At 61.9% G+C, this 22,716-nt stretch overlaps 1 protein-coding gene across 1 annotated transcript in view; it reads right to left on the reverse strand.

Moving 5' to 3' along the window:
* Positions 1–5,403: 5,403 nt before the first annotated feature.
* The window catches only part of NWD1 (NACHT and WD repeat domain containing 1), a 38,733-nt gene continuing 21,420 nt past the window's right edge, over positions 5,404–22,716 (reverse strand). The window contains exons 8-19 of the mRNA XM_062178334.1: positions 21,682–21,799; positions 19,521–19,679; positions 17,197–17,394; positions 14,974–15,096; positions 12,293–12,498; positions 11,412–11,687; positions 10,032–10,122; positions 9,105–9,259; positions 8,185–8,461; positions 6,973–7,523; positions 6,505–6,610; positions 5,404–5,705 (exon numbers count right to left, since the gene is read on the reverse strand). Of these exons, the coding sequence (XP_062034318.1) occupies positions 5,404–5,705; positions 6,505–6,610; positions 6,973–7,523; positions 8,185–8,461; positions 9,105–9,259; positions 10,032–10,122; positions 11,412–11,687; positions 12,293–12,498; positions 14,974–15,096; positions 17,197–17,394; positions 19,521–19,679; positions 21,682–21,799 (2,562 nt within the window). The remainder of the gene's footprint in view (positions 5,706–6,504; positions 6,611–6,972; positions 7,524–8,184; positions 8,462–9,104; positions 9,260–10,031; positions 10,123–11,411; positions 11,688–12,292; positions 12,499–14,973; positions 15,097–17,196; positions 17,395–19,520; positions 19,680–21,681; positions 21,800–22,716) is intronic.

Consider the following 22,716-nt stretch of genomic DNA (forward strand, 5'->3'; position numbering starts at 1 on the left):
CCTGGTCCCCTCATCATCTAGAAAACACAACCCAAACTAGACTCGTCTTTTTATTTTTATTAAAGATTTATTTATTTATTTGAAAGTCAGAGTTACACAGAGAGAGGAGAGGGGGAGAGAGAGAGCGAGATCTTCCATCCACTGGTTCACTCCCCAATTGGCTGCAATGGCCGGAGCTGCGCCGATCTGAAGCCAGGAGCCAGGAGCTCCATCCGGGTCTCCCATGTGGGTGCAGGGGCCCAAGGACCTGGGCCATCTTCTACTGCTTTCTCAGGCCATAGCAGAGAGCTGAATCGGAAGAGGAGTAGCTGGGACTAGAACCGGCGCCCATATGGGATGCTGGCGCGTCGGCCAGGGCTTTAACCCAGTGAGCCACAGCGCTGGCCCCTTTATTTTTACTTTTCAGTATTTCTATTTGAAAGACAGAGATCTTGCATCCACTGGTTCACTCCCCCCAACCCCCCAGCCCAGGTTGGGCCAGGTCAAAGCCAGGAGGGAGACTCCACTCAGGTCTCCCATGAGGGTGGCAGGGACCCACACACCCCTCCAGGCTGCGCATCGGTGGGGAGGGAAGCTGGGGCTGGAAGTAGGCGCTCTGATGGGCCATGCTGGCGTCCTCAGCGGCGGCGTAACCACCGCACCCCAATACCTGCCATAACAAACGTGGTGCTGCCGTGAGCTCTCTGGAGTCCCAGCCCCTGCGTGGGAGCTGCGGGAAAGCGGAGGCTGTGTCAGCTTGGAGCACACCCTGGGCCGCTGCAGCGCAGGGAGGACAAACCCGGGCATTGTCCTGGGGGGTGCGGGGCGGGCGGAAGGGGCGACAGATAACAACCCATCACACTCACGCCCCAACTGTCACAGATACGGCCCAAAGAAGCTGCAACAGTTTCTAAATGCTTTTTTCCAAGGCTATGGGGACAAACCAGCCCAAGGTTGTGGAGCTTAAAGTGACCAGAACAGGAGCAGGTGTTCGGCCAAGTGGTTAAGAGGCCCACGGCGCACTCCAGACCGCCAGGGGCTCCAGCCCCAGCTGCAGGCCCCGACTCCAGCTTCCTGCTAACACAGACACTGGGGGGGCAGCGCCGATGCCTCGAGCAGGTGCGGTGGGAAAACCGGGCTTGAGTTTCAAGCTCCCGGTTCCGGCACTGACCCAGTGTCTGCTTTTGTGGGCATTCAGGGAGTGACCAGCACGTGGGACTCTCTCTCACTCTATTTCTCTCTGCTTTTTTTAAATTTTATTTTACTTGACAGAGTTACACAGAGAAGAAGAGGCAGAGAGAGAAAGAGAGAGAGAGAGAGAGAGAGAGAGAGAGAGAGAGAGAGGTCTTCCATCCGCTGGTTCACTCCCCAAATGGCCACAATGGCCGGAACTGCACCTATCCAAAGCCAGGAGCCAGGAGCTCCATCCAGGTCTCCCAGGTTGGTGCAGGGGCCCAAGGACTTGGACCATCTTCTACTGCTTTCCCAGGCCATAGCAGAGAGCTGGATCAGAATAGGAGCAGCTGGGGCTCAAACCAGCGCCCATATAGGATGCCAGCACTGCAGGCGGTGGCTTTACCTGCTACGCCACAGCGCCGGCCCCTGTCTGCCTCTTGAATAATAATAATTTTTTAAAAAGCCAGTGCCATGCTTGTATTGTCCAATCTGCACTACTGGGAGACACTGGCAGGGAGAAGCCATTGCCAGGCTCCAAGGTGGAGGCCAGGGAATCTTCCGAACATAGGCTCCCCGCTCCCCTCCGCCGGTCGCTCGCCCCTGGCTGGGAGCTGAGAGCCCGTGCTGGGGCTGTCACCGGGAACACCTGCCTGGGGCCTCCGCGCGCTCTCAGCTCGCTCACAGCCTGGCCACTGACTTCCCCAGCTGGTCTGAGAGTGAGTGCCGGAGCCAGCCGAGCGGAGGCCACAGCGCCTTCCTGCTCCCAACTGGGAAGCCACACAGGTGGGGCCAGATGTTTGGCTGAGCGATTAAAGATACTGGCACCACCGGCTGCCGTGGTGCAGAGGGTGAAGCCGCCGCCTGTGATGCCAGCATCCCATGTGAGCAGTAGTTCGAGTCCTGGCTGCTCCGCTTCCTAACCAGCTCCCTGCTAATGCGCCTGGGAAAGCAGCAGAAGATGGCTGGAGTCCTCAGGCCCCTGCCACTCACGTGGGAGACCCAGATGGAGCGCCGGGCTCCTGGCTGTGGCCTGGCCCAGCCCTGGCTGTTGTGGCCATCTGGGGAGTGAACCAGTGGATGGAAGACCTCTCTCTCTCTAACTGTGCTCGTCAAAATGCCTACATACCATAGGGGAGTGCCTGACTCCACATTCCTGCTAACAGTAGTAGAGGAGAGCTGAGAGACACGTCAGAAGGCAGAGCTGTGCAAAGGCCCTGAGGTGGGAGGGCGCCCTTGGGAAACTTGAAAGAAAGCCCAGGGTCCCCAGCCAGAGGGCACAGACCACCCAACGCCTTATGAGGGCACTGGGAGAAACAGGAGCTCCATCCAGGTCTCCCATGTGGGTGGCAGGGGCCCAGGCCCCAGAGCCACCACCTCTGCCTCCCAGGCTGCACCAGGCAGCCTGATGTGGGACGCGGGGGTCCCAGAGGCACTGTAACCCGGGCACGGCGGCTGCAGACAGAGGTGCCGCAGGGTGAGCAGAGCCGCAGGAGGAGGCAGGGAGGGTGCGCCGGCTGGGACAGCAGGGTCTTAGCACAGGGAGGGAGCGGCGGCTGGCGGCCGTGGGAAGAAGGGGCGGGAGGCAGAGAGGGGGAGGAAGGAGGGAGCGTGGCGTGGACGTGGCTCCCCCGCAGTTTCAGAACCTCCCCCCTCCCCAAGTGCGCAGCAGCGAAGGCAGGCGGAAGAGGTATCAGCCACTGCAGGCTATCGGGACCGTTCTACGCCTCCTGGCAGCCTGTCCCCAAGGCCCAAGGACACCTGTTCGACCCAGACAAGCCGACAGGGGCCGGCGTGGGCCTGCATCCCATATCAGAGCGCCTGGGTTTGAGTCCTGGCTCTGCTCCCTGCTAATGTGCCTGGGAAAGCAGTGGAAGATGGCCCAAGTGTTTGGGCCCCTGCACCCACACATGGGAGACCCAGATGGAGCTCCTGGCTCCTGGCTCCTGGCTGTGGCCTGGCCCAGCCCTGGCCATTGCAGGCATTTGAGGAATGGAAGTTATCTTTGTGTCTCTCTGCATTCCAAAGAAAAAAGCTATTTAAAAAATAAAAAGAAAAGCCGGCAAGGGTGGGACTTTTGCCTAGTGATTAAGATACCAGGGAACATGCAGGTGCCTGGGGCTGTCCTTGGGGCACAGCGGGTTAAGCCACTGCTTGGAAGGAACACCAGCGTCCCATGGGAATGCCAGGGGCGTCCCGGCTGCTCCACTTCCCACCCAGCTCTCTGCTGTGGCCTGGGAAAGCAGTGGAAGACGGCCCAAGTCCCTGGGCCCCTGCACCCTCGTGGGAGACCCGGATGGAGCTCCTGGCTCCTGGCTTCAGCTTAGCTGAGCCTTGGCTGTGGAGGCCATTTGGGGAATGAACCAGTGGATGAAAGATTTCTCTCTCTTAAGTAAATAAATAAAAGTAATTTTAACATTCATTTCATTTATTTGAAAGCCAAAGGGGAGAGACAGGGAGAGGTCTTCCATCCACCGGTTCACTCCCTGGATGGCTGCATTGGCCGGAGCTGGGCCGATCTGAAGCCAGGAACCAGGAGCTTCCTCTGGGTCTCCCACGGGGGGTGTAGGGGCCCAAGCACTCAGGCCATCTTCCACTGCTTTCCCAGGTACACTAGCGGGGAGCTGGATGGGAAGTGGAGCAGCCTGGCCTCGAACCGGCGCCCATATGGGATGCCAGCACTGCAGGCATCAGCTTAACCCGCTATGCCACAGCGCGGGCCCCAATAAACTAACTCCTAAAACCTCATTCCCATGCGTGAGACCTGTGTACGTGGACACCCGGGGCACCGATGCTCGGTGAGGCTGTCCTGCTTCAGGCAAAGACATTTTAAACAGGAAGTTGTGGAGAGGATCGCGCGGGGTCTCGGCACCCACTTATGTCAGCTTCGGGTGGAGCCCCGAGGGTGAGCCCCTGTGCTCACGGGCTCCCCTCTGGAGTAGGTCAGGCGCAGGGTGCGCGCACACCTCGGACTCCCCGACACCTGCCGCCCGGCACGCGGGCGCGGAGCTGGAAAGCGGAATTGGAGGCTGAGGGTCGCAGGTCCCCCTGGGAACCCTGGTTTGGGAACCGAATGCGTGAGGTCGCAGGTTTCCGAGACGCTGGGCTGGAATGCAGCGGGAGGGCGGACAGCCGCCTGCAAGTGTGGATGTCCCGGTCGGTTCTGGCAGAAGGCCCAGAGCCGAGCGTGCAGGATGGAAGGTGCCGGAACACTGACCTTGCACACGGCACATGACCCCCAAGCAAAAGGGCAGATGTGAGCGGCTCCTTCCGCGCTTCCAAGAGCGCCCCCCAGCCCCGTGCCTAGGGTTTTTTTTTTTTTTTTTTTAAAGCATCTTTATTGCAATGCTTGGGAGCCAGGGACTAGGGATGGACAGCGGCTTGAATCAGGAAGCCAGCTCACCCAGGAGACAGGCAGGCCAAGGTGCCCACGTGAGCCCGCACGACAGTGGGTCCCTGGCTTTGCTTACACAGGGAGGCCCCGCGGGCTCTGGGCTAGAGTCTGCACGTTCCCGCCGGCTCCCCACTCCCTGCTCTGGCCCACTGGGGTGCCTGGAGTCCACCTTGATGGCTGCTGGCCCCCGGCCGTGGGCATCCGCGCCTGCTACCCGCCGCGCCGTGGCCCCGATTCTAAGACTACAGTGGGGGGGAGGGGACCCCACCCGGGCCGGGACACACGAGGCTCCTGGCTCTCGGAGCTCTTCCACGCCTTGAACTTGTGCCCTGGAGCAGATCACAGCTACGTGTGCAAAAGGCTGTTTGCTCGACTGTAAAATGGACACAACAGACTCCTGCCCCTCTGGGGCCCACATCAGCGGTCTGGGCAGTGTCGCCCTCACCCAGCGCCAAGCCAGCACCCCCATCTCCCTCCCGGGGACACCCACTTCCTTTCTCAGACCACGTGGTTCTGTCATCTCCGCCATCTTAGCCGCAGAGAGGCGGGCATTGGATCAGCCCAACCAATCAGAGTGACGCATTCTTCCGAAGACAGTAATTGGATGGGCGCGGGAGCCAATCAGAGCCACAGCAGTGCAGTCAGGGTCGGGACTTCCGCGGGAACTTCCGGTCTTGGGCCTCGATCTTAGCGACGCCGCCATATTGGCCATCCTGTTGCTACCCTGGGGATGGAGGGAATCGCGGGAGGAGGCAGGGCCCGGGATGCGCGATTGTGGGGCCTCGAGGCTGGGTATGCACCCGCAAACACGCTTCCTCGGCCTGGGCCGGGTTGGCGGCGGCTGGCTCACGGGGTGGCTACACTATCACGCAGACTTGTGAGCGCCTGTTGGGCGTGGGCTCCTTCCCCGGGGCCCGCTCCGACCCCGAGGCCTCCGGAGCTCCCGCGGCCGCCGCCCGCTGCTCTCTCTGCCTGGCTCTGACCATCCACGCTGCCTTCTGGAAGGCGTGCAGCGGCTCCTGCTGCGCGGTTCTCGCCGCGGGGCGCTGGAAACGCTCGCGGATGAGATACCCGTGCCTGCTGGGGGCCAGGAAGCCCCCGGCCGTGGGGATGATTCTGTCCACCACGGCGTGGACGAACTGGACGGCCAGCAGGGTGCCTGCGGGAGGCGAGGACACAGCACAGATGAGAGAAGGCGAGGGAGGGCGACGGCCCAGCCCCGCGCAGCGTGAGCTGGCCAAGGCCCCTCCTCGGCTCCCATTGAAACTTCGCCACTGCGGCTGCAAAACTCCATCTGCAGTACAGAACCTGGCTATGCAGGGGAATCCTGCAGGTGGTGGAGGGGCCGGCGCTGCGGCACAGCGGGTAAAGCCGCGGCCTGCAAGGCTGGCATCCCATAGGGGCGCCGGTTCGAGTCCCGGCTGCTCCACTTCTGATCCAGCTCTCTGCTGTGGCCTGGGAAAGCAGTGGAGGGTGGCCCAAGTGCTTGGGCCCCTGCACCCACGTGGGAGACCTGGAAGAAGCTCCTGGCTTCGGCCTGGCCCAGTTCTGGCCATTTGGGGAGTGAACCAGCGGATGGATGACCCCCTCTGTAACTCTTTCAAATTAATAAATATATATATATATATAAAGCTCTCTGTGGCCTGAACCCCCTCTCTTCCCACCCCTAGGGGCCTCTCGTGTGAGATCCTGGCTCGCAGCTCAACACCCAAACCCCGCCTCTCCCACCCTGGCAGTGCGCACAGTAGGCGGCACAGTCACCTGGGTCGAGGGGCGGGGTCGCGCAGGGCGGGTGTTCTGGAGGTGCACCGGGTGGTGGGGGCCCAGAAGCAGGGTCGTGGGCTCATAAACAGCTCCCGAGACTGAGACACTCGGGCAGAGGGGCCCGAGCAAGGGTCCCAGGCAGGGCCGGGCTGTGCAGAGCGAAGCCCCCCGCCGGCCCGGCAGCCGCCGCTCACCGTCCAGCGCGCTCCACACCGTCAGGGAGCGGTCCTTCATGCCCGCGTACACGTACTCGTCGTCCTTGGAGAAGCGGGCGCACTGGACACCCCCGCAGTAGGAACTCTGCGGGACAGACAGACGGAGGCTGCAGGAGGCCGGGGGACCGACCCCGGGGTGGGGTGGCTAATCCCAGGGGGACCGCATGGGGGTGCAGAGGGGTGAGGGCGGGGCTTGGAAGCATCGGGGAGCAGGATTGGTTGTTTCCGTCCCTTTAGTTCTACGGTCGCTGTGGGAAGCGCTCTGGAATGATGGGGCTGCCGGTTCGAGTCCCGGCTGCTCCACTTCCCATCCAGCCCCCTGCTGATGCGCCTGGGAGAGTCCTGGAGGATGGCCCGAGTGCTCGGACCCCTGCACCCGCGTGGGAGACCCGGATGGAGCCTGCTCTGCCCCGGCGCCGCCCCCTGCTTATCAGCTTTCTCACGCACCGTGCAGCTCATCTGGAACTTCCACCTGCGCACCTGCAGGTCCCAGAGGCAGAGCAGGGCTTCCCCGGACCCGCTCACGGCCAGCTGCTCCCCGTGGCTGACGTCCACACAGCCCACATGGCTCCCGTGGGCCTCCAGCGGGAACCCCCGGGAACTGGCACACTCGTGGAGGAAGAGGCCGCCGGCGGCCGTGCCATAGAGCACGCGGGAGTCGGCCAGCACGGCCACGCTGGCGATGGGCTCGGGCAGCCCGGGGGAGACGGTGTACGTGGGGCCCTCGATGACCGGGCACGGCTCCCCGGGGCCGATGGCCAGCACCAGCACGACACTGTCGTAGGCGACGGCTAGCCACTTCTCACTCTTGCTCAAGGCCATGCAGTTGACGGCTCTGCGGGCTTCGGGAGGGGGGATGCACAGGACGTCCTGCCTGGAGTGCAGGGGGAACACGAGGACCACCCCCGAAGCAAGCCCCGTGAACAGCAGCTTGGCCTCCTCGGCCACCTCCAGGCACCGGACCTCGCTGGATGTGTCCAGGGCGTCTTGTTCTTCACCTGCGGGGGGGGGGGGGTGGCATGGACAGAGGGGGGGGAGGGGGAGGGAGAGAGAGAGAGAGGGAGGGAGGGAGGGAGAGGGAGGGGGGAGGGAGGGAGGGAGGCAGGGAGGGAGGTCTTCCATCCGCTGATTCACTCCCCAGATGCTCACAACGGCTACAGCTGGACCAGGCTGAAGCCAGGAGCCAGGAGCTCCATCCGGGTCTCCCACGTGGGTGGCGGGGGGCCCAGCACTGGAGCCACCCCCTGCTGCCTCCCAGGGCATTGCATTAGTGGGGTGAGCTGGAGTCAGGAGCCGGAGCCGAGACTCGAACCCAGGCCCTCCAGTGCGGGATGTGGGCATCTGAAGCCCAAGGCTGACTGTGGCCCCCTGGTACCCAGGTGGGAGCCCCGGATGGAGCCCCAGGCTTCAGTCTGACCCCAGCCCTGGCTGTTGCAGGCATGTAGGGGAGTGAACCAATGGATGGAAGACCTCTCCCTTTCGCTCTCTCTCTCTCCGCCTTCTCAAGTCACTACAGATTTTTAAAAGCCGCCCAGCGGGCTGCGACCTCACTCCGCCAAGTAATTTGTCAGCGCTGAGATCCCCGGGTGGGTCGTGCAGCCTGGGACAGGGGCCCTCGCTTCTCACCCACACCCCCGACCCCACGTGCGTCTCACAGACCTTCCGCCACGTCCCAGACGCTGACGGCGTGCCGCTCCCCGACCTTGGGGAAGTACACGAAGCTGCCGTCGTGGGACACGGCGGTGAGCCCCGTGCGGCCGGGGAAGGTGGCCGCAGCCCGGGGTCTCTGAGCGGCCCGGAGGTCCCAGACTTGGCAGGAGGACGAGAGTGGGGAGGCAGATGCCACCAAAGCCCCAGCGCGGGCCAGCAGGCTCACGGGGGCCCCAATGCCCTGGAGGACGTCCAGAAGTCTCCCCTGTTCCGAAAGACTCCACACCTGGAAGACGGGGGGGGGGGGGACCCGCCCAGCTCAGGAGGCCATCGGGGCCCACGTGGCCCCCAAGGCGGGTGTTCGGGCTGTGGCCCGAGGCTTTCACATCTTTGCACCTTCTTCACCCCGAGCCACAGCCAATGCACAGCGGTTCTCAAAGTGTGTCCCCGGGGAACCCCAGGAGGGTACCCCGCCCCTCCTAGGTCCTTCCAGGGGATCTGCACGATCAAAACTGCTTTCATAAACCTTCCTAAGTTGGGGCTGGTGCTGTGGCGCAGCGGGTAAAGCCCCCGCCTGAAGCGCCAGCATCCCACATGGGTGCGGGTTTGAGTCCCAGCTACTCCACTTCCGACCCAGCTCTCTGCTGTGGCCTGGGAAAGCAGTAGAAAGTGGCCCAGGTCCTTGGGCCCCTGCACCCGCGTGGGAGACCTGGAAGAAGCTCCTGGCTCCTGGTTTTGGATCGGCACAGCTCCGGCCTTTGCAGGCATTTAGGGAGTGAACCAGGGGATGGAAGACCTCTCTCTCTCTCTCTCTCTCTCTCTCTCTCTCTCTGCCTCTGTGTAATTCTCTGCTTTTGAGATAAATTAAAAAAAAAATTAAATGTTTTCTGATACAGAGGTGGGGAGGCAGGGCCTGGGTCTCCCCATACCTGGATGAGCGCGTCCCGGGACCCCGTGACGAGCAGGTTGTTCTGGGGGCCGAACACCGCCGTCTCCACCACGTCCTCGTGCTTCAGGTCGGTGGCCAGGAACCGGTGAAAGCCGCGCCCGTCAGCCAGGAGGATGCGCACCCACCTGCCGAAGCCTGGAACGGCACCGGGGTTGCCGACTCCACTCCTGCCTGCCACAGACTCCTGGAGCGCTGGCTATGACGCAGTGGGGGGGGGGGGGAGGGCAAAAGCCCTGGACACCAGGCTGGGAGTGGGGTCCCTGGCTGTCACTCATCGCTGAGGCTGGTGTTGGGCTGGGCGGTTACGACACCTGCGTCTCGCGTGGGGCCACCCGGGTTCCAGTGCCCCCTCGGGCACTGCTAACGTAGGCTCTAGGAGTCAGCGCTCAGGCCCCTGCACCCACGTGGGAGACCCTCATGGAGCTCCCAGCCCCTGGCTCCCGCCCGGCCCCGCCCCAGCAGTTGGAGGCACTTGGGGAGTGGACCGTGGGTGGGAGTTCTTGTCTCTGGCTTTAAGCCTGATTTTAATTTTGTGCCTCAAGCCTTATTTTTCTTCTTTTGTGCTTATGTCCCCTGTGAGATGTTAAAAATTATTGGAGAGGCAGTGGGGTCAGAGGGAAAAGAGAGAGAGGGAGAGAGAGAGAGAGCGAGCGAGCAAGCGCTCCCATCCGCAGGTTCACTCTCCAAATATCCACAATGGCCGGGGCTGGGCCAGAGCCAGAGCCAGGAGCCGGGAGCTCCACCCAGGTCTCCCGAATGGGTGACAGGGACCCAACTGCTGCCTCCCAGGGCCTGCAGGAGCAGGAAGCTGGGGTCAGGAGCCAGCGCTGGGGCTCCGAGGTGTGACACCCCCAGCCCAGTCTGCACCCTCCCCACACCCCGCGCCCTGAGCCTGGGGCGCTCGCACCTGCGGCGAGAAGGGACTCGTCCTCCGAGAGCACCAGGAACCCCACGACGTCCGGAAGCTTCTCCAGTAGCCTGTCCTCCTCAGCCGAGACCTGCGCACAGGCCGGGCGCCCGTCAGCCCGTCCTTCTGCGACCCGGTCAGCCCTCCCCAGTGGCGGCTCCTCCGTTATTGGCGGCATCGCTGTGGCTGTGAGCACTCAGGGGCCAGGGACCTCCCAGCCCTTGGGCTCTGCAGCTGGCACGGAGGACGGACAGGCAGCCGGCACGGAGGACGGACAGGCAGCAGCTCTGGCGCAGGTGTGGGTTGAGTGAATGCCCAGGGTGCAGGGTGGGGGAAGCTTGGTCCCCAGAGTTAGTGTAGCTTTTTTTTTTTTTTTTTTTAAGATTTATTTATTTGAAAGGTGAAATTACAGAGAGAGAGAAGGAGAGGTAGAGAGAGGTCTTCCATCCGCTGGTTCACTCCCCAGTTGGCTGCAACGGCCAGAGCTGCGTCAATCCGAAGCCAGGAGCCAGTAACTCCATCTGGGTCTCCCACGCGGGTGCAGGGGCCCAAGCACTTGGGCCATCTTCTACTGCTTTCCCAGGCCACAGCAGAGAGCTGGGTCAGAAGTGGAGCAGCCAGGACTCGAACTGGCGCCCATATGGGATGCTGGCGCTGCAGGCGGCGGCTTTACCCGCTGTGCCACAGCGCCGGCCCCAACTGCTTCTGATCCAGTTTCCTGCTGATGTGCACCCTGGGAGGCACCAGGTGATGGCTCAATGCTTGGATCCTTGGTGCCCACATAGAAGCCCAACACGGATGGAGCTCCAGGCTCCCGGCTCAGCACCGGCTGTTGCAGTCATCTGGGCCGTGAACCAGCAGCGGATGGAAGCTCGCGCGCTCTCTCTCTCTCTCTTTCTCTCTCTGATTTTCAAAATAAATAAATCCTTAAAAAAAATAAAAAGCTGCTGATTAAGACGCCCACGTCGCACACTGGATCCCGGGTTCCAGTCCCAGCTCAGACTCCAGCTCCCTGCCGACGCTGACCCCGGCAGGCGGCGGGGGACTGGTCCTTGACACTCACGCGGGAGACGGGATTGAGTCCCGGGTGCCTGGCTCTGACCTGACATTTGAGAACTGAACAATTGGATGGGAGTGCCTTCCCTCTCTGCATCTCAAGTCAATAAATTAGGATCACACGCCCCGGCTCCTAGGACCCCCTGCGCCCCGGCTCCTAGGACCCCCTGTGCCCCGGCTCCTAGGACCCCCTGCGCCCCAGTTCCTAGGAGCCCCTGCGCCCCGGCTCCTAGGACCCCCTGCGCCCCAGTTCCTAGGGGCCCCTGTGCACCATGGAGCTGACTTCCTGTTGGTGCCGTAGCCCTAAGCGCCAGAGCTGCTTACCAAGGAGACGGAGCCGTCGCTGAACCCGGTAACCACCTTCCCTTGCTTCTGCGCCAAGATCGCACAGGTGGGGGTCTCTTCTTCTGCGATCCCGGACACACGATGCTCCCCCTGCAGGCTCCCCGTGGCTGAGTGCCACAGACGGACCACGCCTCCCCTGGACACCGCCAGCAGCCTGGTCGGGGAAGCCAGCACGGCCGTGCACAGCCAGGGGTCCGCGGGGTCGCCCAGGACACGGAAAACCAGCTCGGCAGATTCCAGGTCCCAAGCACTGATCTAAGGGGGTCAGGAGGAGGGAGCGACATCTCAGCAGGAGACCCCGGTAAATGCGAGATCCACTCGTTTTCTTACGGTTTCCAGGTTTTATATTAGAAAGCCATAGAGGCAGACGGCAAAGCTGCCGGCAACATCCCCATATCAGAGCGCTGGTTCGAGTCCCGGGTGCTCCACTTCTGATTCAGCTCTCTGCTAATGTTCCTGGGAAAGCAGTGGAGGATGGCCCAAGTTCTTAGGCCCCTGCACCCACGTGGGAGACCTGGATGAGGCTCCTGGCTGCTGGCTTCCACCTGTCCCATCTCCAGCCTTTGTGGCCTTTTTGGGAGTGAACCAGCAGATGGAAGATATCTCTCTCTCTCTCTCTCTCTCTCCCTCTCTCCCTCTCTCTTTTTCTCTCTCGGCTCTCTGTGACTCTGCCTTTCAAATAAATAAATAAAAACACTTGGGGGGGGGAGATCTTAAACTTTATACCAGGGTCACTCATCCAACACGAGGTTTGAAACCCCCATGGCTCCGTGCGCCCGTCTCACTCCCACCCCCATATCCGTAGCCCCCTGGTGGCGCCGGCCCTGGCTTCTCTTCCCAGCCGAGCAGGCAGCTGTTACCTGGGAGCCAGGGGCCGAGTACAGGACCCCACCGGCTTCGTCCACGTGCAGGCTCCAGGCGCAGGGTGCTGGGGCCGGCGGGCTTCCCTCCTGAAGCGTGGACTTCTCCCAGCCACTGCGCAGGTCCCACAGGCGCAGCGTGCGGTCACTGGAGGCGGACACGGCGCTCCGGCCCGCGCAGAACACCCGCAGGCCCCTCACCTCTCCTGCGGAGACAGGCAGTGGGCAGGGTAGGCGAGCCGGCCCCATCCCCAACGCCAGCCGCTCATCCAAGAACCCAGGGCAGCGTTCGAATGTGTTCAAGGGAGACAGCGGGAGGTGGGGCCGGCATGCTGGCGCCGTGGGTTAGGCAGCCACCTGCGATGCCCGACACAGGTTCGAGTCCCAACTGCTCCACTTCCATCCAGCTCCCTGCTAATGCCCCTGGGAAAGCAGTGGAAGATGGTCCGAGTGCTTGCGCTCCTGCACCTGCGTGAGAGACCCAGATGGAGCTCCTGGCTCCTGGCTTTGGCCTGGCCCAGCCCGGGCTGTTGCAGCCATTTGGGGAGTGAACCAGCGGATGGAAGACCTTTCTCTCCCTTTCCCTCTCTGTAATTCTGCCTTTCAAACAAATAAATACATTTTTTTAAAGAAAAAGTTACAACATTCAAGGAATATGTATGTTCAATAAACATGTAGAAACAGTATAATCCTAGAAAAACTACAGGATTTTTTCCTATAATTTTTTTTAACTCTTGTTTTTTTTAAAGATTTGTTTATTTACCTGAAAGTCAGAGTTACATACACACACACACACACAGAGACAGAGAGAGAGAGAGAGAGAGAGAGAGAGAGAGAGAGAGGTCTTCCATCTGTTGGGTCCCTCCCCAGATGGCCACAATGGCCAGAGCCGGGCTGATTTGAAGCCAGGAGCCAGGAGCTTCTTCCAGGTCTCCCATGTGGGTGCAGGGGCCCAAGGACCTGGGCCATCTTCTACTGCTTTCCCAGGCCACAGCAGAGAGCCGGATGGGAAGTGGAGCAGCTGGGACTCGAACCAGTGCCCATAGGGGATGCTGGCACTGCAGGCAGCGGCTTTACCTGCTATGCCACAGTGCCGCCCCTTTTGCCTAAAATTTTTACAATCTTGAAGGCATAGCATAAAATGTGGAAGATTTAAGTGGGAAAAACTGGCCACTTGGACCACGTAAAAATGTGAAGCCGGCTGCTGTGGCACTGTGGGCTAAGCCACCGCTTGGGATGCCCGAGGGAACCAGGACACAAGCCGGGCCATTTTAGGTTCCTGTTAGCCCTGCTCTGTCCCAAGTCCTATCCCTCTCCCACCCCCACCCCTGTCCCTGCATTCCTCCCTAGGTTTGGAAGCCTACGGCCAAACCTGAAGAACCAGTACTGGGAAGCTCGCTGCCTGCCACACCCACCCAGCCCATCTAAGCTGTAAAAGGGTCCAGCCTGCTGGGGTCGGGGCCTCTGGCCTCTGCCACCCGCTTCCTGCTTCTGGTGCCCGTGTGGGGGGCGCTGATCTGGCCCCTTCTCCCCACAGCACCAGTTCCCGACCCCGCTGCTCTGCTTTTGCTGAGCTCCCTGCTAACACATCCCAGGAGGCAGTGAGCGACGGCCCCACCACCCACGTGGGAGACCCGGATGGAGCTCCAGACCCAGGCTCAGCTGTTGTGAGCATTTGGGGAGTGAACCAGCGGGTGGTGGTCTGTCTGTCTGTCTGTCTCCATCTCTGTCTGTCTGTTCCTCTTCCTTTCAAATATATGGAAATAAATAAATATTTTTAAAAATTTAAAAATCATGAAACCAGGGCCGGTGCTGTGGCATAGCGGTTAAAGCCATCTCCTGCAGCGTCGGCATCCCCTATGGGTGCTGGTTCGAGTCCCAGCTGCTCCACTTTCCATCCAGCTCTCTGCTGTGGCCTGGGAAAGCAGTGGAGGATGGCCCAGGTGCTTGAGCCCCTGCACCCATGTGGGAGACCCAGAAGAAGCTCCCGGCTCCTGGCTTCGGATGGGCCTTGATCTGGCTGTTGTGGCCAACTGGGGAGTGAACCTCTGCCTCTCTGTAACTCTGCCTTTCAAATAAATAAATAAATCTTTTTTTAAAAAATGCAGTTGGAAGACAGATTGGGGGAAAATATTTGCACCAGATAAAGCACAAACGGAGACTCTCCTTAATAAACAAAGAGTTCTTATGAACAAACAAGAACATTACAAATAAGCTACTCACTAACTGGACAAAGAATGTAAGCACAGAATTTATAGGTACAGGACCAGTGAACAATGAACTTTACTCCCATGGCCCTGGGTTCTCTGTCTTTGGCTCCTGGAGCCAGGCCTGATACCCAGCAGTCAGCAGTCCCCGTGGAAGGGATTCTGCACGGGACCGGCCAGGGCTGGAATGTGTTCCCCCAGGCTGCAGCATGCAGAGGAGGGGTACTTCCAAGCTGTGGTCTTTGCCATGGAGGCTCTGCCCTCGGGGGTGGCTCGAGGCCATTGTCAGGGCAGTGGGTCAGAAGAACCGCCCTGCCTTGCAGAAGTGAGCTACAGGGACGGCCTGTGGGGAGCTGGTGCGGCCGGGGAAAATGTGTTTTCTGTTTCGTTTTGGCAGCTCGAGCTGACAGACACAGGGTCTCAGTGGACGGGCTCCAGGAGACACGGCCACCGACCCCACTCGGCAAGCCTCACCCGAGTGTCCGCTTAGGAAGTGCGCCACTTGCTGCTCCTCCGTGTCCCACACGACCACAGCGCCGTCCTGCGTGCCGACCACCAGCAGCTCCTCGTCCGGGCTCCACGCCAGGGCGGTGATGCCTGCAGCCACGAAGAAATGGCCACGGCGACGTCAGCAGCCACGTGCGTGCGAGGGCTCAGCCACAGGGGTGGGGGGGGGCCTCGGCGAGGGCTCAGTGCAAGATAAGAAAACTGAGTCCAGGCATGTGCACACAGCCCGGCGGCTGAGACACAAGATTTCCATGTCCCCAGGGCGGGTGTGTGAGGCAGCGGGGTAAGCTGCCGTTTGCAACACCACGTCCCGTGCTGGGAGGCCGGTCTGCATCCTGGATGCCCCACTTCCCATCCAGCCCCCTGCCGAGGCACCCGGGGGGGCGGCAGTGACGGCCCCAGCGCTGGGGCCCCTGCGCCTGTGGGAGACCCAGATGGAGCTCCTGGCTCCTGGCTTCTGCCTGGCCCAGCCCTGGCTGTTGCAACCCTTTGGGTAATAAACCAGCAAGTGAAATTCTCTCTCTGATTCTGAAATAAATAAATACATCCTTTTTTAAAAAGCAAAAGCTTGGCCAGTGCCACAGCTCACTAGGCTAATCCTCCACCTGTGGCGCCGGCACCCCTGGTTCTAATCCCAGTTGGGGTGCGGGATACTAGTCCCGGCTGCTCCTCTTCCAGTCCAGCTCTCTGCTGTGGCCCGGGAGGGCAGTGGAGGATGGCCCAAGTGCTTGAGCCCTGCACCCGCATGGGAGACCAGGAGGAAGCACCTGGCTCCTGGCTTCGGATTGGCGTAGCTCTGGCCATAGTGGCTGTTTGGGGGGTGAACCACTGGAAGGAAGACCTTTCTCTCTGACTGTCTCTCACTGTCTAACTCTGCCTGTCCAAAAAAGAAGAAGAAGAAGAAGAAGAAGAAGAAGAAGAAGAATGAATAATGGAACATGAAAACACGGATGGGTGGGGGGATGGGAGGGTGGATGGACAGGAGAGAGGGATGGGGGAGGGAGGTATGGGTGGGGGGATGGGGGGATGGGGGGATGGATGGGGGATGGGGGGATGGATGGGGGATGGGTGGGGGGGATGGGGGATGGGAGGGTGGATGGATGGGGGATGGGGGGATGGATGGGTGGATGGATGGGGGATGGGGGATGGGAGGGGGGATGGACAGGAGAGAGGGATGGGGGGATGGGAGGGGGGATGGACAGCAGAGAGGGATGGGGGGATGGGGGGATGGATGGGGGATGGGGGGATGGATGGGGGATGGGTGGGGGATGGGGGGATGGATGGGGGTGGGGGGATGGGGGATGGGGGGATGGGGGATGGGAGGGTGGATGGATGGGGGATGGGTGGGGTGGGGGATGGGAGGGGGGATGGACAGGAGAGAGGGATGGGGGGATGGGAGGGGGGATGGACAGCAGAGAGGGATGGGGGAGGGAGGGATGTGTGGGCTGAGCGGGCACAGCAACAGGTTAACTTGTGCTTGGGGACACCTGAGGGACTGGGACGCTGAGACGTCGGGTCAGGAAAGCTGAAGGCAGATTGTCCCAGCCCTTGCAAAACTGAGACGCTGGAGCTTGGACAAACAACGATAAGGTCAGCGGCCGCTCTCTGGCGACATTCCATCCGCGCCAAGCGCCCGAATCAGCCTCCCTGAGCTCCAGACGTCCCTCCCTCGGGCACATGAGAGCTCTGGGCGCTGGGTGACTTCACCCCCTTCAGTCCCGCACCCTGCTCTGTGTCGTCACTCCTCCCCCGGGGTAGGACGGATGGACGGAAGGGGGGGAGGATGGGTGGATGGTGGAAGGCAGGTTGAGAGGTTGGGTGGGAAGTTAGATGGACAGATGGGACGCAAATTGGAAGACAAACAGATGCCAAAAACGGAACCCACTTTCCCCCACACTGTGTGGTCCCAGCAGCCTCTCTGGTGCCAGCCGGGCATTGAACCCCGGCTTCCAGGCTTCTTAACACGAGCCTGTGCATTGCAACAAGTGCCCGTAAGATGGCGCTAAGCTCCTTGAGGGGCAGCCTTGGGGGGCGTCCCCTAGCTGTGCGCTCATTGGCTGTACTGATGCTGGGGGAAGGACAGAGGGCGCCGACCCCGGGGTGGCCTCCTGATGGGCAGAGGGGAGCCCCAGAGAGCAGGCGCTGGCCGCAGGTGGCTCGGGGCCCCAGGGGGACTTCTGCTCCACTCACCTTTGTGACAGCCGGTGAGGGTGGCGCGGAGGGGACCTCCCGGGGGCTGCAGGAACCCTGCCAGGGGCACCAGCACGGGGTGTGGGCATGCCCGGAACCAGCTCTGGGCCTGCTGGCACAGCTGCCCCACCAGCGCTGGGTGCGAGGTGGAGAAGAAATGGAGCCTGGCCAGGAGTTCTGTGTATAGGATGCTTCTCGCTACAACACAGGGAAATGTGGGTTAGGGCACCTGTGTGCAGCCCCCCTTGCCCCCCAACACCGAGTCTCCACTGCCTGCAGGGTCTGCGGGAGGAAGAGGAGAGGCGTCTACCCATCAGCTATGCAGACGCGCCTGCCCCGGCTTCAAGGGCACCACACGGTTTCCAGCCCCAGGACCTTTGCACCTGCTGTGCCCGCTGCCTGGACAGCGTCCCCTCCCTCCCCCTTTCTGGTGCCAATCATCTCTTCCCCCACTGAAAGCATTCCTAAGGGGGTGGGCATTTGACTTCCAGTGCCCCCGGCCTCATAGCACAGTGCCTGGGTTCGAGTCCCAGCTCCACTTCTGATTCCAGGTTCCTGCCGATGCCCGGCCTGGGAGGCAGCAGGGGGTGGCTCAAGTCCTTGGGCCCCTGCCATCCACGTGGGAGACCCGGATGGAGCTCCTGGCTCCTGGCTTCAGCCTGGCCCAGCCCCCGCTGTTGTGGGCATTTGAGGAGTGATCCAGTTGTCTCTCTCTTTCTCTATCGCCCTTTTAAAAAATTAAATAAATCCCTTTTTAAGGGAAAAATGCATGGATTTCAAAAATACATATTTATTTGCATCAATATAAAATTCTTTAAAATTCCATTTCCCCAGGAAGTACTCCGCGGGGACTGCGTGGTTGTTCCGCAGCGCCCTCAGGTGGAGACATTCGTTCCTGCAACTCCTCCAAGCGCTAGAACCAGCCAGGAGCTCAATCAAGGTGTTTTTGCAAAGAGCGATCTGAGATTTGGGTTTTTTAAATTAAAGTTTGCATTCATTTATTTTATTTGAAAAAGAGACAGAGAGCACTCCTATGCACTGTTTCATGCCCCAAATTCCCACAGCAGCCAGGGCTGGGCCAGGCCGAAGCCAGGAGCCAGGAGCCAGGAGCCAGGAGCTTCTTCTGGGTCTCCCATGTGGGTGCAGGGGCCCAAGCACTTGGGCCATCTTTCACTGATTTCCCAGGCCATAGCAGAGAGCTGGATCGGAAGTGGAGCAGCCGAGACTCGAACCGGCACCCACATGGGATGCCAGTGCTGCAGGTGGGGGATTAACCCACTATGCCACAGTGCCGGCCACCCAAGTAACATCTTAACCACTGTACCAAATGCCCACCCCGAGAGGTGAGGTTTTAAATCTTCCCTTAAGCCGGGCACTCCTGCCCAAGGCCACTTCCAGGGAAGCCTGCCTGGTTCTGTGCTGCAGCGGGTGGAGGTGCTACTGTGACGCCAGCATCCCACATGGGAGCGCAGGTTCGAGTCCCGGCTGCTCCCCTTCCAATCCAGCTCCCTGCTACTGCACCTGGGAAAGCAGCGGGGGATGGCCCAAGTGCTGGGCCCCCTGAACCCCTGTAGGAGACCCGGATGGAGCTTCAGGCTCCTGCCTCTGGCCTTTGGGGAGTGGACCAGCAGATAGAAGAGCTCTCTCTGGCTCTCTCTGGCGCTCTCTCTCTCTCTCTCTGTCACTCTGCCTTCCAAGTAAACAAATCTAAAAAGAAAGAAAAGAGTCCATGTTCCCAGGAGTGGCATTTGCCCGAGCAGTTACGCCCCAGTTTGATTCCTGGCTCCAGCCTCAGAGCCTGGGGGGGGGGGGCAGCAGCCATTGTCTCAAGCGCTTGGGTCCTCGCCACTCACTCACGTTGATGGAGTTCCTGGCTCCTGGCTTTGGTGCCTCCCAGGCCCTGCCGCAGCTGGGGGGTGGGGGGTGGGGTCCGGGACTCTGCTGTGGGCATGATAACCTCTAGGGGCTGAACAGCTGCCCTGATGATTTTTTTTTTTTTTTTTGGTGCGAAAAAAATTTTGAAATCCGTGCACACCTTTCTTCCACAACACCCGTGTCACACGAGCTTTTGGAAGACCCGTCTGATAAGTGCAGATTTCAATGGCGCCACCTTCTAGCCCTTTGTAGGAGGCTCTGGTCCCTGGGAGGACACTGCTTTTTGCTGGGGCTTGCTTTCCAACCCCACCCCCCCAGGCTCCATGCAAAATTCTAGAAGCCGGTGCTGCGAGGAAACCCAAAGGCATAGCAGGAAGAGCGGTGAGGGTGCAAAAGAACACCCGGCTTCTAGGCAGCCGTGCTAGGTGCAGCCTCGCAGCCCGGCTCACCTGCGCCCCGGAGCTCCACGGCGGGGCGGCAGAGCTGCAGGGCCCCGCGGATCAGGTCGGCCTCGGGACAGCCCAGGGCAGGGGCGCACAGGTCGAAGTCGTCCAGCAGACTCTCGATGCCCCCCGACTCCGCCCGGCAGGAAATCCAGCTCAGGTTCCCTGCAGCAGACCAGGGGTTGGGAAGCGCTCGCCTCCCCCCTGCCCCGCCACAGCCCCGGGGCCTCCTGGGGCTCGCAAGGGCGGCCAGCCTCTGGACATCAAGGGGTTGGATCATCCTCGGGGGGTGAGGGCTGAGCTGCCACATGGCAGGAAGTGGCCTCCGCCCACCAGACGCCCGCCAATCAAAAATGTGGGCAGGCATTGCCAAGGATCTCCTGGGACAGGATCCCCTCGGGCTGCAAATCCCAGGGGCGCACACGGGTGGGGGAGAGACGGGTGATGGGTGGGTGACGCGAGGACGGATGGACGATGGGTGGGTGGGTGATGGGTGGGTGGGTGACACGAGGACAGATGGACAATGGACGGATGGGCGATGGATGGGTGGGTGACGCGAGGACGGATGGACGATGGGTGGGTGGGTGATGGGTGGACGGATGGACGATGGATGAGTGGGTGGACACGTGGATGGATGGACAATGGATGGATGGACGATGGATGGGTGGATGGATGGGTGAGTTGACGCGTGGACGGATGGACGATGGGTGGGTGGGTGACACGTGGATGGATGGACGATGGGTGGGTGGATGTATGGGTGAGTCAACGCGAGGACGGATGGACAATGGACAGATGGATGATGGATGGGTGGGTGGACACGTGGACGGATGGACGATGGACGGATGGATGATGGATGGATGGATGATGGATGGGTGGGTAGATGGGTGGGTGGGTGATGGGTGGACGGATGGACGATGGATGAGTGGGTGGACACGTGGATGGATGGACAATGGACGGATGGATGATGGACGGATGGACGATGGGTGGGTGGGTGGATGGGTGGACGGATGGACGATGGATGAGTGGGTGGACACGTGGATGGATGGACAATGGATGGATGGACGATGGATGGGTGGATGGATGGGTGAGTCAACGCGAGGACGGATGGACAATGGACGGATGGATGATGGATGGGTGGGTGGACACGTGGACGGATGGACGATGGACGATGGATGGGTGGGTGGATGGGTGATGCGTGGACGGATGGACAATGGACGGATGGATGATGGATGGGTGGGTAGATGGGTGGGTGGGTCAACGTGGACGGACGGATGACAGATGGGTGGGTGGGTGTATGATAGATGATATATAGATGATGATGATGGATATAGACAGGTACATCGATGATAAATATGATAGATACATGATAATGAGGTAAACATGATAGATGACAAACGGATATATGGCAAATGGATGGATGACAGAGACGCTGTCCTGGTACAGCGCCCCCTCCTGGGCACCGTCAGCATCCTGAGGCTGATCGCTCTCTGGGGTGGGCGTGTCTCGGGGCTGACCCCTCTCTGGGGTGGGCGTGTCCCCCCGGGGCTGATCCCTCTCTGGGGTGGGCGTGTCCCCCCGGGGCTGATCCCTCTCTGGGGTGGGCATGTCCCCCCCCCCCGGGGCTGATCCCTCTCTGGGGTGGGCGTGTCCCGGGGCTGATCCCTCTCTGGGGTGGGCGTGTCCCGGGGCTGACCCCTCTCTGGGGTGGGCGTGTCCCCCCGGGGCTGATCCCTCTCTGGGGTGGGCGTGTCCCGGGGCTGATCCCTCTCTGGGGTGGGCGTGTCCCGGGGCTGACCCCTCTCTGGGGTGGGCGTGTCCCCCCGGGGCTGATCCCTCTCTGGGGTGGGCATGTCCCCCCCCCCCCCCGGGGCTGATCCCTCTCTGGGGTGGGCGTGTCCCGGGGCTGATCCCTCTCTGGGGTGGGCGTGTCCCGGGGCTGACCCCTCTCTGGGGTGGGCGTGTCCCGGGGCTGATCCCTCTCTGGGGTGGGCGTGTCCTGCACACAGAAGTTTGAGTGGCACCGCCCCCGACCCTGAAGATGCCTGCAGGCAGAGCGGCTCCTGTGGGAGCAGCCACGGTTCCCACGTGAACTCTGTGTGCTCCCAGGCTCCGCAGGCAGGGGCTGGGGTGGGGGCACCCACGGGACCCGCCCCCTCCCCTTCCTTACCCAGCACCTCCTGCTTCAGCTCCGCCAGGCGCCCCGCGTGCAGCAGGTGCCAGGGCAGCTCATGCAGCTTCCGCAGGTTTGCCACGGAGTCCGAGAACCACAGGGGCTGCGGGGCGGCCTGTGGGGGGGAGGGAGGGGAGGCTCACCCACTCACGCCCACTCCACAGGGGCAGGGGGTGGCCTGCGGGGGGGAGGGGAGGGGAGGCTCACCCACACACGCCCACTCCACAGGGGCAGGGGGCGGCCTGCGGGGGGGAGGGGAGGGGAGGCTCACCCACTCACGCCCACTCCACAGGGGCAGGGGGTGGCCTGCGGGGGGGAGGGGAGGGGAGGCTCACCCACACACGCCCACTCCACAGGGGCAGGGGGAGGCCTGTGGGGGGAGGGGAGGGGAGGGGAGGGGAGGCTCACCCACACACGCCCACTCCACAGGGGCTGCGGGGCGGCCTGTGGGGGGGAGGGAGGGGAGGCTCACCCACTCACGCCCACTCCACAGGGGCAGGGGGCAGCCTGTGGGGGGGAGAGGAGGGGAGGCTCACCCACACACGCCCACTCCACAGGGGCAGGGGGCAGCCTGTGGGGGGGAGGGAGGGGAGGCTCGCCCCACACATGCCCACTCCACAGGGGCAGGGGGTGGCCTGCGGGGGGGAGGGGAGGGGAGGCTCACCCACACACGCCCACTCCACAGGGGCAGGGGGCGGCCTGTGTGGGGGAGGGAGGGGAGGCTCGCCCACACACGCCCACTCCACAGGGGCAGGGGGCAGCCTGTGTGGGGGAGGGAGGGGAGGCTCGCCCCACACATGCCCACTCCACAGGGGCAGGGGGCGGCCTGTGGGGGGGAGGGAGGGGAGGCTCGCCCCACACATGCCCACTCCACAGGGGCAGGGGGCGGCCTGTGGGGGGGAGGGGAGGGGAGGCTCACCCCACTCACGCCCACTCCACAGGGGCAGGGGGCGGCCTGTGGGGGGAGGGGAGGGGAGGCTGGCCCCACACACGCCCACTCCACACACAGAGGCCCGGTCCGGCCCCAGGCAC

The sequence above is a fragment of the Lepus europaeus genome, chromosome 20, assembly GCF_033115175.1.
Source record: "Lepus europaeus isolate LE1 chromosome 20, mLepTim1.pri, whole genome shotgun sequence".
In the NCBI taxonomy this organism is placed as follows: Eukaryota; Metazoa; Chordata; class Mammalia; order Lagomorpha; family Leporidae; genus Lepus; species Lepus europaeus.